Here is a 14,458-nt window from a genome sequence, read left to right as displayed (position 1 = left end):
AATAAAAAAAGTTTAAAATTAAGTTAGTGTATATATATATATATATATATATATATATATATATATATATATATATATATATATATATATATATATATATATATATATATATATATATATATAAAAATATAAAAACAAACACACATATGCCCCTAAGAAGTGATGCTATCATCATTAACTGTCTTGTGCTCCATCCAGGACTCTTCTTTAAATCTGTTCCTACTGAACATCCTGGAACACACTAAGTATTGTGTCTAGGTCTATTCTGTAATGATTTCTAATCCCACACTCTGCTTTAGAAGAGAAGTAGTCAGGTTTTCTTTCGAGCCTGGTTCCTCTTACGGTTTCCTCCTCAGGTCTTCTCAGGGAGTTTTTCTTTGTCAGGGCCACTTCTGGTTCGATCATTAGAGATCCAGGCTCATCTGGATTTCGAGATAAAAGCTGCCTTGGGACAATGTTTGTTAAACATCAAAAGCCGTACAATGAAAATGAGTTGAACTTTATTAAGTCAAGTCTAAATTCATCAGCTGATTTAATATTTAGCTCATGTTTCCCTAGGTTACATTATCTCTCTCTCTCACACACACACACACACACACACACACACACACACACACACACACACACACACACACACACACACACACACACACACACACACTACTTGTATAAACCAATAACATCTATTATAATAAATCTTCAAATTCAGCTGAATTACAAATGACACTCCTCAATCTGTGCACCAGCACCACCTATGGGTTGTGGTTTGTATTTACAAACCATTTCCTGAACACTTGACTAATGAACAACTGAGACAGAATACATGATTAGAGAGCAGTGACTATGCTGAATCAGGTACAGATTTAGTTTAATAACAGACAACAAAGGAATAAAAAAAGAGATTGCAGAATAGCAGGAAATGTTTATTGCTGATGGTAACAGACTGAAAAGAAAATGAAAAGCTGTTAAATAAAAAATAACCCAACATATTGCTAGAAATAAAAGGGGAAAGTGTTTCAGCAATGTAATTGTATTTTATTCTTAATTCATGTCAAAATTGTGAAGTGACCTGTGATACGCTGAGAGGAAAAGAAAACATGAAAATGACTCCCTCAAGTGAATCGCCTGCTAATACACATCCGTACGTCCATCCATGTCTCTCGATCTGGAAGAATGAAGGCTAAAAATTCTTCCTCTGAGACTCATAAATCCAGAATGAGACAGAATGAATCAGAATCGTTTCAAACTGCTGCTCATGCTGCGTCAGAGCACAGCGCATTCAGCCCTCTTCCTCATACATCATGATGTTCACTGAAGGCCACGACTGGCTGGTGTCACTATGATAGACTGGGAAGGAGAGTTTGCCATCATTCCCTCTTCCCCTTTCGGCCTCCCTTAATGACCACATTCTGATAAATCAAACTATCCACGTTCATCAGTAACACAATGATTCTGACCCGCGACAGCGCAGAGACTTACGTTTGACCCGATAAATGTTCGGGTCCACGATGTTTGTTTGATTTTTATTTTTTTAAAATGTAACATATTGTAAATACTAACATACTGCATTGTTTGCCAATATAGTTTGGATCACTTTGGATCAACATAAACAGCACGAACATGATGATTACATTTCATTAAGACTTCTCTCATGGCTTATGATAAAGCCTTTACTTTAAGTCATTATACAAACATTACATATTATTAAACAGTTTTCAGTTTGCATTGAGAACGTACTCCGTGTATAAGGACATGCCATGGACTGTCACTCAGTGCTGTACAGAATCATTGCAGTAGGTATAGACACACGTGTGTGTGTGTGTTTTCACTACACTATTTGGCTTTCCACCTCGCTGATGGAAACGAAGCAGGGCCTCCGGCGTACTTTTCTCTTCGTGTTGTGTTTGGGGTTTCTCTGGTACATATCTGCAACAGAGTCGTTCAGGATAATAAGAGTAGGCTAGTGAGAAACACTCATGAGAAGGTTGGTAGAAACCCATGTATTATGTGTGATGTGGAAGCCTAGTGGTTAAGGTGTTGGACTACTGATTGGAAGGGTGGCAGATCGAATCCCAGCTCCACCATGCTTCCACTGCTGGGCCGTTGAGCAAAGGCTTTAACACTCAATTGCTCAGTTGTATAAAATGAGATGGAGCTCTGGATAAGCATGTATGCCAAATGCCATACGTGATATATGGTCATAACATGAATCGATGGCTTTAAATACTTAGAGCAGTACTCTTATGCGCTCACGATTGGTCTGTGGGTCCAGACACTGTAATTACTAAATAATACGCTTTAATTTGAATAAAAAGGGGCGGGATCATGCAAATGAGACTGTGACATTTTTCCTATTTTGATGAACAGAGCGTGTTTTGTGTGGTTACCTTCGAAACTGACATAGTAATGTCTGTTGCCTTTTAGAACTGTAACTTTAGCTTTGCTGTCTGTCAGAAACACTTCCTCCAGATCACAGGACTTTACAGATGTCACGCGGTGCTTATCGTCCTGACAAAATCACACACACGAACACACACACACACACACGATCATTAGCACACTGCAGGACACCACAGCTTTGTTAAATTTGCTGTTGTCTCTCACCGGCCTGCCATACTCAATCCAGTTATCATGGTCTCCCTTGTAGTACCACAACCAGTGTGTGGTCAGGACGTAGTGAGAAGGCTTGGTGATGGACGAGACGGTGGACAGACGGCGCACTGGATGTCCAGACCTTGTCATTGTCTGGAAATCCACCGGCCTTGAGCCTGGACTGGAGCAGCGAGCAGGAAACGAGGGAAGATCCGTTAAAAACAAACATTAACTACAATAATAGCAAGAAAAACAAGGTTGTGTATCGTAGTGCATGTTTACGAACCCGTACGTGTTCTTGGGGTCGCAAAAGGCTTGTTCAATGTCCTCCATCCCTTGCAGATCCCTCCATCCGTTCCCCTCGTTCACCTCCCATTTATATGGGAGATTAAAATGCACCAGTTTGCATTGCTCTGAACGCAGAGATCATCACTGTTATTCTCTTATAACATGGAACCAAAACAAAATAACATGGAAGTGTGAAGGTCTGAGACGAACCCTGAAATCTGCAGTTTCTTCTGATGAAGTGGAGACAAATTTCATTCTTCTCTTCTGACAGTTCTAGGGATCTGCTTACAGGCTCAGAAATTCTCTCTGTAAAACACACAAACACACAGGGGGGGGAGAGAGAGAGAGAGAGAGAGAGAGAGAGAGAGAGACACAGACACAGACACACAGACAGGGAGAGAGACACACACACAAAGAGACACACACACACACACACACACACAGACAGGGAGAGAGCCACACACACACACAGACAGAAGTTGTTGTCTCATGCTAGCCAAGAACAGATTTTGATTTTATTTCACAATAACAAGTTCAAAATATTCTGTTTCCCTTCATGTAAAGTGAAGAAGCCTCTGTCTTTCACACAGCGTGTAGGAGAACACACAACTCACGCACGTGCAAATCTTTTTCAAATCACTGCCCGTGTTGCATCACAGTTCAGCACAACACACTATTCTATCTGCCCTCTTTTGCATACACGAGCTCACAGCTGAGAGAGAGAAAGAGAGAGAGAGTGTCTGTGAGAGTGAGAGAGGGCGAGAGAGAGAGAGAGTGTCTGTGAGAGAGGGCGAGAGAGAGGGCGAGAGAGCAGGAATAATTCTTGCTTGGCTTCGCTGAGATTTGAACTTGTGACTTTCTCCCATCACTCAGGACACATTTTATGTAGTTTTTAATGAGATCTAAAACCCCTGCTGGAGACTCAGTGGGACAAAAGATATTGTGTTTCAGGGAGACTTTCCTGTGTAAATAAAGAGTAAATAATAGAAATCACACACAGTGTACTGCGCTAAGAAAACCTGCAGCTACTGTAAAATAAACCCTCAAAAAACCCAACAAAGGCTAAAAGTCAGAAAGCTGAATGAAATGTCCATTGGGCTGAAGAAAAAACAGAATCCTGGATATAACAGATTTTAGACTTGTTTCTTCATCTAAAACACGACATCCTGACTGTTTAAATCCACCACGTTCAAGTCCATTAAAATATCATGAGGGTTAAATGTCTTCCTCAGTTTGAGCATCTGTCCACACACACACACACACACACACACACACACACACACACACACACACACATATACCAACACCACACACACGCACGCGCGCGCGCACACACGCGCGCACACACACACACGCACACGCACGCACACACACGCACGCACACACACGCACGCACGCACGCACACGCACGCACGCACACACACACACACACACACACACACACACACACACACACACACACCACACCCACACGTGCGCACCTGCATCTGTAGCACTGGCACTCAGGCGGTAAACGTTCTGGTAGAGGTAAGGTAAGTCCTGGATGACGTCCATGCCGAGGCCGCGCTCCTCCAGCATCCTGCGGCCGTACTCGTCCACGCAGTGAAGCCGCTTGCACTTGGTGCCAAAGATGCAGTTGTCCTGCACAAAGTGCTGGCACATGTGCACTTTAGTGCAGTTTTCCTTAAAGGTACAGGCCCCGAACAGGCCAGACCCCTTATTGTAGTGGGAGCAAACCTGCACATGAAGTAAAGCACAGCGCCGTCACGACACGACACGACACACGCTACAGGAAAAAGGAAGTAGTGCCGCAAGTGCATGCTAATTCACACTAACACAAACACACACTCACACACACACACAAACAATATGTTTAAAAAAATAAATAAAAAATCAAATTACCATTTACAGCACAATGCTTACAAATGTTAAGAGTTCTTTTCCAAAACCTCTACTTTACCTCAAGACTTACAGGGCTTTCATCTCCAATATTTTCACCTGGACTTTTTTTTTTTTTTTCCTTTTTCTTTTTTTCTTTTAAATACGTCGCATGTCATCTCCGACACATTGCACTGGTTGAGGCTCCTTCACTTCCACCAATATCCGTTCATCTTCATCCAAAGCGGACAAACCTTCCTTTTTTCTTTTTTTTTTCTTTCTTTTTTTTTTTTCCTTTTCTTCTAACCGTCTGTTTTACTTCTATTTATATCTAAACGTTCACTTGATGCGAAAGAATCTGGAACTTTTCTTTTTTTTTATTTATAATTCAGCTGGACGACTTGCTGTATTTATACTGGGGCAATAATTTATAATCTACACCTGTACATCAAAGAGCGATTTCTGCTGAAGAAAAAAAAAAAGCTGTATATATTTTTTTTATTTATCCTTTTTTCTGCTATCATTTGACAGCACAGAGAGGCGTTTCGAACAGCAGGAGCCGTACCTAGAATGCAGAAATAGCTCATCTTGAAATGAAACTTAAATAAAAGGCCAAAGATGAGTCATATTTATAAACACACAGAAATGCACAGCAAATATTAACATCTGACTTTTACACTTGGGGACAATTTGAGGTGGAAATATGCAGCCAGTGTATAAATGTCCTTACATACAAAGTGTATTAATCAGTCCCTACAGGACTACAGGAGTTTTTAGTGGCTGTCCGCAGTCGCATAAAAAAATAAATAAATGCGTCATTTAAAAAAGCTTTAAGCTCCTCTGAACGTCGCAGGGTTTGCTTGATTTGGTGTATCGTTACTATGATCGCAAAATCCATGAAATCTTGGAGGGACTGAATCTGATCTGTTTCAGCATCAGTGCTGCACTCAGAAGTTTGTATTCTGCACGCGACTCGCATCAGCATCTGGAACAACCAAAGATGAGAGAAACCTGCTAATTTTTTTTTTGGAACTTATCAAATATCAAATATTTCCAATCTGGAAAAAATAAAAGTATGAGAAAAAGAAACTACAGTCAGAGCTGAGGTGACGGAAATGAATCAACACCTTCTGATTAATCAGAATGATAGAATTCAACAGAATGAATATTAGGAATAAAAGGATCTAAAAACACACAAAGTTGGAGACAGGAATAAAGGCTAGTATAAAGGGGGGTTGTACGACTGAGACCATGTGTCTATTACACACATGCGTCATTCTTTCTTTTCACTATTAATATATGTGATGACAGATCATTGTCTGAGAATCCGAACACACCTCACTGTGGTGTTTAGCCCTAAGGCAAAGTTTTGCACTCAAATTATATAATCTGACAGCTGGACTCTGGGTTACTTTAGCACACTTATAAATTCAGGTTCCGGTCCGAGTATGCAGCGTGTACAGAGAGTCAGACATTATTCAGTGAGTCGATTGCCTTCTGAATGCAACATTGATGAGTAGAAGAAGAAGAAGAAGAAGAGTGATGTCAAAACAAAATTATTAAAATCTGGTTGCACAGGCTATAGCAGCGTAGAAGGTTCAAGTGGCCACTGTGTGTGTATGCATGTGTGTGTGTGTGTGTGTGTGTGTGTGTGTGGTTGTGTGTCTTCACCTCAGGTAGTAGCGCAGGGTCGTTCTGTAGCAGGAGGAGAAAGAGGTCATCCTCATGAAGCTCATGAAGAGTGCACTCACGAAGAAGAGGAAAGTTATGTTCAGACTGAATGTTATGGGAGAACTTGCATTCCTTCCTAGAGAGAGTGTGCGTGTATGAGTGAGAGAGAGAGAGAGAGGAGAGAGAGAGATAGAAAGAAGAGAGAGTGAAAAAGTGAGAGAGTGAGGGAGAGAGAGAGTAAGAAAGAGAGAAAGAAGAGAGTGAGAGAGGAGAGAGAGAGAGAGTGAGAAAGAGAGAGAGAATGTTATATGTATTATATAAGTAAATCCTCCAAGGGATTTAAATACAAAAACAACAAAAAGGGACCTAAAAGAGAACCTTGTTAGACTCCATACTTCACTTTTTCGGCTAACAAACAGGAAACACAAAACATTCTGTCAAGTAGGAAAGTAAGTACGTGTCTGACTAAACATAGTGACATTCATTTAATTACCGGTGACACCTTCACAGATAAACTATTAATATGATAATGAGGAAAATGATGAGCTGCTAGTTTTACTATAAGTGCACAGGAGAGTCCGGTCTTATCTGGAAAAAGCCGGTGTGGTTTCTCAAGTTTTCAACTAATCAGAATCCACGACTAATTTTTCTAGATTTTTTTAGACATTGAACAACAGGCCCATTTTTCCTATTATATATACACTATACATGTATACTGTACTTATAAACACAACACCTGCTATAACTTTATGTATTTGTTTACACTTCTGGTAGATGCTAAACAGCATTTTGTTGCTATGTATCTGAACTGTGCAATTACAAAGTTAATCCATCCATCCATCAATCCATCCATTCAATCAATTAAACCATCAATCCTATCCATGTCTGGGAATAAAAACCTGCCCCACACTGACCCTTTCCTGTAAGATTACACACCTCTGCATTTATAAAGCAGCTAGCGACCGCTGTTGACTTCTCTTCTAACTAACAAGAAAAAAAAAATGCAGCTTATGAAATCCAGATTGATATGGTGTGTTTTGTTTCAACACTAACGGTCACAAATAAATAAAAGTGTTTAGTGCAGAAGGCTTTTTCTGGTTTCTTTTAAACATAAAATAATCTAGAAAAAGCCTTCTGCACTAAACACTTTTCTTTATATGTTACAGTTAGTGTTGAAAGGAAACACACCATATCAATTCCACAAGGTTTTTTCCACCCCTTATCTGTTTATGTAATATATCTAAACAGCTTCCTGTGTACGCTACTAGAGAAACATCATGACAATAAAAAAAGTTTTGTCCTGTATTTATGTTCAAGGCCCAGAAATGAAGCAGGAGGTTAAACTACACGCAGGTAAACAGAAACGTTGCATAAATAATCCAGAAGGATGTTTACATTTACAGCATTTGGCAGACGCCCTAATCCAGACGGACTTACATTTATCTCATTTATGCAGCTTAGCTATTGAGGGTTTAGGGTCTTGCTCAGGGGCCCAGAAGTGTCCCTGGGATTCAAACATATGACCTGCCTATCAGTAGTCTAACACCTTAACCACTGAGCTACCACTGTCCATAGCAAGCAGCAGCTTTATGTAGTGCCAAAAATGTAGTGCCGCCAACACAAAGACATTTCAACAGACAACAAATGGTTATACGTTGCTGCTCATTTATCTTCATAAGGCTTATTTTTAGATTTGTAAGGTGTGGCTGATCACTTGTTACTAACTCATGGCCTATGACAAGATCGTTATAAGTTTCAGCCTCAGGACCTGCAGGAATTGAAAAACAGGTGAAGTACTGTAGTAAACTATCCTGGACCTCTAGTTGGAAGAAGCCATCGACATAATGACGTGAAATTCTCTCAAGGGTGTGTTAGCGGATGAGTGAACCGGTTAGTGACTGACAGCCGATTCGATGTGATTACACAAATTTAGAACTGCTATCCTAAAACATCTGGGACATTTAAATATATAGAAATGAAATCTTTTACCTGGGCAGGTGCACATAATGTACCTCTAATGAACATTTTAATGTCACAGTGAGGAAAAACCACAACACTTTTTCCTTTATTTGTGTCTCTGTGTTTGTTTATTAAGAGGTCTGGACAAATAAATAAATGAAGGTTTTCATACTGAAGACAATGGAAACAAGAGGGTGTTAATATAGAGAGAACAAAAAAGGGCTTAAATGAAGACCTTGTGGGTCACCACAATCACAGGAGGGTGTTAATATAGAGAGAACAAAAAAGGGCTTAAATGAGGACCTTGTGGGTCACCACAATCACAGGAGGGTGTTAATATAGAGAGAACAAAAAAGGGCTTAAATGAGGACCTTGTGGGTCACCACAATCACAGGAGGGTGTTAATATAGAGAGAACAAAAAAGGGCTTAAATGAGGACCTTGTGGGTCACCACAATCACAAAACTCCATTACACAGCAAACCCATCTGTCAAACATGAGCTCAGACAGCATATATGTCTAATATCTCTAAACATAAGAGGTCCAGACACCTGAAGCTCACACTGTAAGGTGTGTAAGATCTGTATGTAACACCACACACTCCTTACCTTCCTTTACCATAGCGGCAGTTTCCATAAACGAAATATTTACACAGATGCAGGTCCTGGCAGCCGAAACAGTCCTGTTTGGTGTAACTTTTACACAGACGCAGAGATGTTTTAGCCACTACGATAAAATCCGCCTCGTCTTTTTCTGCACTCGATCTGTTTCGGACCATCGCGAATCTCGGACATTTTTTTAATATAAACCAAAAATGCTCGTCGCTGATATCAAATCGTTGGTAAACCTTCCTGTAGAGCTGAGACAGGTCCATGGAGCCTTTGTGGCTGCACAGGATACTGGTAGCATGATGGATAACCCGAGAATAGCTGGACATGTTTATCTCCAACTTATGTCCTAGAGAGTTATGTTTGCTTTTGTGTGTGTGTGTGTGTGTGTGTGTGTGTGTGTGTGTGTGTGTGTGTGTGTGAGAGAGAGAGAGAGAGAGAGAGAGAGAGAGAAGAAGAAGAAGAAGGCGTTGACTGTAGGAGACTTTCAACATGGCCGCCATCAGTGCCATCATTTCACTTCATCAAAATACTAGCTATAACGCCATTTTCCCACATTCACACTTAAAGATGCGCAAGCACTTGTATTTAAAACTGTTTTTTAAAACAAATTATTCTTTTATTGTCATTTTTTTAAACAAACATAAACACGTAAACAAACAAATAAATAAAAAAATCCCCATCTTGGCTGAACAGCTTACTATAAACCCAGACAGATCTCAAACTTATTATCACTTATGCTTGAGCAGCTATCGGACACTCATAACCTTAAACTCTTATTTTTCTGGTGGAAAAAATCTTTAACATAAGCTAAGATAAGATAAGATTATATAATATGTTCTTTTATTCCTCCCACCATGGGGAAATTTCTCTCTTACGTCAGCAAAAATATATAAAAAAAAGAATAAAGACATAATATATTGCACATTTGTCAAACTTTCTGTTATTGCACATGTTTAAAATGCTTTGTTATTGTTTATTATTGCAATGAAACAGTAATAACAGTGTATTATGGTGACTGGTTCACTGGGAGCAGCTTTGATTGTAAAGTAGCAGCAGGGAGAAGGACCTGACTGTTAGATCTGACTGTTATAGTGTCAAAACAAAACACAAAATGTCATCAATTCTGCAAGTTTTCCCCCCTTTATCTGTTATGCTACTGGAGAAACATGGGGACAAAAGAACAAGTGCTTTAATAAATACATTTTGTCCTGTATTTATGTTGAAGATCCAGAAATGAAGCAGGCTGTTAAACTGCAACTCAGGTAAACAGAAATGTGGCATAATTTCAACTTATTCAGCATGTAAAATTTAACCCCTTTATGTAGTAAAATTCATTAATGCCGGAAAGATTATTTTCAATAACAAATTGTTTTATTGTAAAATTCTGGGTGAGACAAATCCCAGCTTGGCTGAACAGCTACCAACCCAGACAGAACTAGTCAAATTTATACTGTACTGATATACTGTATAACTATACTGTATATAACTGAATAAATCATTTAAGATGATCAATTTGTCTTGCTGTTGTGTTATTTTAAGATTATTGGCAGTAATTTATAAGCTACGTGTTTAACAAGCAGGGCATTGTTTTGGCCACCGGTTACCTCACCAGACCAAGCTCTTATTTTGTCATTAATCCTTGCTATATTTATATACTTTAACAATACTATAACTCTCTTTTATTTTCCAGACTTTCAAAAATCCGGTATGCACACACACACACACACACACACACCACAAAACAAATATTTTTAATAATAATTAAATGAAACCCAGTGTTTTTAATTTTTAAATATAATGACTAATAACAGAACCTAGCTCAGGAGGGCTATCATCACAAAAAGGTAATAATTATTATTCATTCATTCATTCATTCATTTTCTACCGCTTATCCAAACTTCTCGGGTCACGGGGAGCCTGTGCCTATCTCAGGCGTGATCGGCATCAAGGCAGGATACACCCTGGACGGAGTGCCAACCCATCGCAGGGCACACACACACTTTCATTCACACACACTACGGACAATTTTCCAGAGATGCCAATCAACCTACCATGCATGTCTTTGGACCAACCCTGGAGGTGTGAGGCAAACGTGCTAACCACTAAGCCACCGTATATGATTTGTTTAAAAGATATGATTTATTGTAACTGGACACATTAGCGTACTGTTTGAGTGAGTAAACAAAACAAAACCCTCCAAGAAATCAACACCTCAGGAAAAAGGTGTGTATTGTACTGCCACACAATTCATGGACATGTACTGTGAGAGGACCACCGTGTTAGAAAAGACACTGAGGATTTATTTGAGTCATATCTGAAGGTTTTCAAAAAAAAAAAAAAAAAAATTTAAAAAATAAAATAAAATTGCATTAGTCAATAGTTAATACAGAAATAAACAATGGCACATATTGGAGTTTCTAATTCAAAACGTTAAGTGGTGTTTTGAGGAGACAAAGTTAAATAAATTACTAACAAACATAGAAATCTGGATATTATGTACAAAGGGAGTTATGAGAACAAAAAAAAATCTACAATTCAAATTTTATATTTAACATGACAGCGGTATTACCCTATTTTACACCGTATGTCTGTGTACATACACACACACATTTTATATATACTTCAGGTATATATGTATACAAGTGTGTGTGTGTGTGTGTGTGTGTGTGTATGTGTTAGTTTTTTGTCATTTTGTATTCAGGAATAAAAAAATAGGGTGATAAAGTGAGACTTGGTTGCATCCTCACCAAAACCTGCTAAATAGACTCTTTCTAAATAATACAGATGAAAACTCCTGGATGTGCAGGATTTAAAAGAAAGTAACAGACTGTAGCTAAAAACACTGCTTCTGTGTGGTTCTCAAAAAAAAAAAAAAATGACCACACACAAAAAACAACAACAACAAAAAAACAATTTTAATCTAGGACCCATTAAAAAAACAGGTTGCCAGAGTGATTAAAAACTCCACAAACCATAATGAAAAGCGCATTGGGAATAAAAAGGGATTTAAATATGAATGTTCCAAAGCAAATCTGTCTAATTTAGACACCTTCAGGTTTATATTTTTAAAATTTGTGGCAGAATTTCAGTTCTGAATCCCGTAACCGAGTGTAAACTTGTTGAAATGGCGATCAGTCGAGAGACCACTTCACCTGCTCATGTGCATGACATCTTTAAAATAAAGATGAAACATAAATTAATCACCACAACACAACAGACACTTACGTTTTTAAAGTTAATAGTGATCCTTATTGGAATTGTAGACTTTCTGTAAACACGTTAATGTGAGAACTGCCATGTGGAGGGATTAATGACTAACAATGGTGACAGTGGATATACAGTATATCGATATTGTTTTATCACTGTACATGAAAACAGTTAACTGTAAAGATCCTTCATGAACCGTTCGTGCTTCCGGACGCTTCGGCGTCGCCGCTGTGATGAGTGACGAGGAATCTGAGCTCGGAGGAGAATCGTGATTACAGGGAAATGGGCGTGTCTTAAAGCACTAAGTGGAATCTGACAGTGAAGAGCTGAAGTGATGCTAACGGTGTAACAAAGTCGATGCTTGGGTGAGGTGAGGTGAGGTGAGGTGAGGTGAGATGAAGTGAGGTGAAGTGCTGGACTGGACTGGGCTACTTAGTCCCCTGCATAGCATTTGTTTATCTGGCAGTAGCTTGGAAAAAAGAAAGGGAGCGAGAGACTTTTTATTAGCGACGCCATGCCTCGTATCCACAGAGCTCAAGAGAACATCCAGGTGTGTATAGTGGTTAGACTACTCGTGTCCATATCATCAGTCTTTCAGGGAAGTCTTTCTTCAGCCTTTTTTCTCGTTTTTTTTTTTTTTTTGTCATTTGTTTTATACAAAAACACTGAAATGTGGTGAGGAGCAACTTTAGTTCTTATAAGATAAACGCCCATTTCTCTAAATGCCATCATCGCCCTGGCCATCACCCATGTGTCCATCACTGTAACGTCTCTGTTCCACACACACACACACAGGCCCAACCCCTATGCATCTATATATCTATGCGTCAGACAGGCAACTCTGAATACTGTCCATCCACAGCTGTGCGTTTTGGCTGTCCTGTGCACAGAAGTTGTACACTCGCTTGGTTGTTTTTAGCTGAGGAAAGAGAAAAGAACGAGTCGATCAGTTTCAGACAAAACTACGATGCATACAAAGACAATTGACTTAGTATTCGTTTAGAGTTTGGTTTTAAAATTCGACGATTAAGTCAATATTACAGAACGAAAGGTACGTTTATGCCTCGGTGGTTGCCAGATATTTCTAACAGTTTTTTTAAATTGTGTTCAGATCTAGTGTCCAAACACCAGCACTCTGCATTAAAAAATTTGGGGATAGAAAATGTGGACTTTTTATGTGGAAGCAGATCGGTGAAGAAATAAGAATAAATATTAATATGAGTATTAATATTGTATTTAAAATGAGTATTTAAATTGTATTGCTTTGTTTTGTGCTTTGTGTTGTTTTTTTTTATGTTTAATGTCTGTATGTTTATGTTTAACGGCTGTCTCAACATGCAGCGAAATGACAAATAAAGAAACTTGAACTTGAAAATGTCAATATACTGCTTTAAGTATAACTGCAACAAACGTGGTTTTAATTAAGAAAACGGAGGCTTCGTGGTTCCGTATTCAGCAGCTTATAAAATAGCACTTGATCCGGCATCGATTTACTTTGATCTTATTTTTAATATAGCACCATATTTTGTTAACTGGATACGCTGGAGAAAAATCAAGGACATGAAATCGTACACGTTGTTTCTTCTGCTCTACCTTCATTTTGTGCCAAACAAAGAAAATTAGTTTTCATTAATACATTGTACTTTCCTGTAAAGAACACACACGGTTTAAAGTTTTCTATAAAAAAAAACTTTAAGATAGGTAACGTTCCTGATGTCCTCTGAGTGGAAAAGCTTTTTGTATTCTTTAAAGGTGCTAAATATAAAACCGCTAAACTGTTGATATTGTTGATACCGATGCTTCAGAATCGTGAGTAAGTGCTTTAAATACGTCTCTGAAATCGGCCCTTGGTGCAAAGTCGACTGTGCAATTCCTGTTCACCAGAAATACTCACATCAAAGAAGGCTTTTTCCTCGATGTTTTTTGGGGCTCCCATGGCAGGAGTGCCCGGAATGACAGTCTCTACCTCGGCCAGTTCGATAACCCCTTTACACTCTCTGTCCTGCCTCGTCTCGTAGTATCTCAACTGATAGAAGGAAAAAAGAGCGACAAAAAAAAAAGACAGTGAGAACAAGTTTGCATTCCTGCCTTTTCTCGGTTTCTCATTTAGTCAATCAGCGATCTTTACATTTCTAACATGTCTCATATACCTGGTGTTTGGTCTTGTCCAGCACAAACCAGCGTGGCTTCCAAGGTTTCAGCAAAGCCCCTTTCTTAAATAAGATACCTTCAAAGCTCCTAGAAACAAAAACA

The 14,458-nt window shown here is 39.0% G+C and overlaps 2 protein-coding genes across 6 annotated transcripts in view; both read right to left on the bottom strand.

Moving 5' to 3' along the window:
- Positions 1-902: 902 nt before the first annotated feature.
- parp12b (poly (ADP-ribose) polymerase family, member 12b) lies at positions 903-9,421 on the bottom strand. The gene is made up of 8 exons (XM_027151753.2): positions 8,996-9,421; positions 6,430-6,565; positions 4,362-4,617; positions 3,091-3,186; positions 2,879-3,005; positions 2,605-2,773; positions 2,388-2,508; positions 903-1,926 (listed from the first exon to the last, which is right to left on the bottom strand). The coding sequence occupies exons 1-8, from the start codon at positions 9,322-9,324 to the stop codon at positions 1,829-1,831; spliced, it is 1,332 nt and encodes a 443-aa protein (XP_027007554.1). The 5' UTR covers positions 9,325-9,421; the 3' UTR covers positions 903-1,828.
- Positions 9,422-11,277: 1,856 nt separating this feature from the next.
- The window catches only part of sbf1 (SET binding factor 1), a 56,638-nt gene continuing 53,457 nt past the window's right edge, over positions 11,278-14,458 (bottom strand). For all 5 annotated transcript variants that reach the window (XM_027151847.2, XM_027151850.2, XM_027151848.2 and 2 more), the window contains 3 exons: positions 14,356-14,443; positions 14,100-14,231; positions 11,278-13,124 (listed from right to left, as the gene is read on the bottom strand). In XM_027151847.2, the coding sequence (XP_027007648.2) occupies positions 13,026-13,124; positions 14,100-14,231; positions 14,356-14,443 (319 nt within the window). In that variant the 3' untranslated portion in view covers positions 11,278-13,025. The remainder of the gene's footprint in view (positions 13,125-14,099; positions 14,232-14,355; positions 14,444-14,458) is intronic.

The sequence above is a fragment of the Tachysurus fulvidraco genome, chromosome 19, assembly GCF_022655615.1.
Source record: "Tachysurus fulvidraco isolate hzauxx_2018 chromosome 19, HZAU_PFXX_2.0, whole genome shotgun sequence".
In the NCBI taxonomy this organism is placed as follows: domain Eukaryota; kingdom Metazoa; phylum Chordata; class Actinopteri; order Siluriformes; family Bagridae; genus Tachysurus; species Tachysurus fulvidraco.
The sequence above is the reverse complement of the archived record's forward strand: the minus strand, read 5'-3'. Positions and strand labels throughout refer to the sequence as shown.

Bases quoted from the DNA above. Each gene is read 5' to 3' on its own strand.
- parp12b (XM_027151753.2), bottom strand. From the start codon at position 9,324: ATGTCCAGCTATTCTCGGGTTATCCATCATGCTACCAGTATCCTGTGC. The intron at 6,566-8,995 runs GTAAGGAGTGTG...CACTCTCTCTAG, and splicing joins TGCCGCTATGGTAAAGGAAG to GAAGGAATGCAAGTTCTCCC. The intron at 1,927-2,387 runs GTAACCACACAA...ACTCTGTTGCAG, and splicing joins TTACTATGTCAGTTTCGAAG to ATATGTACCAGAGAAACCCC.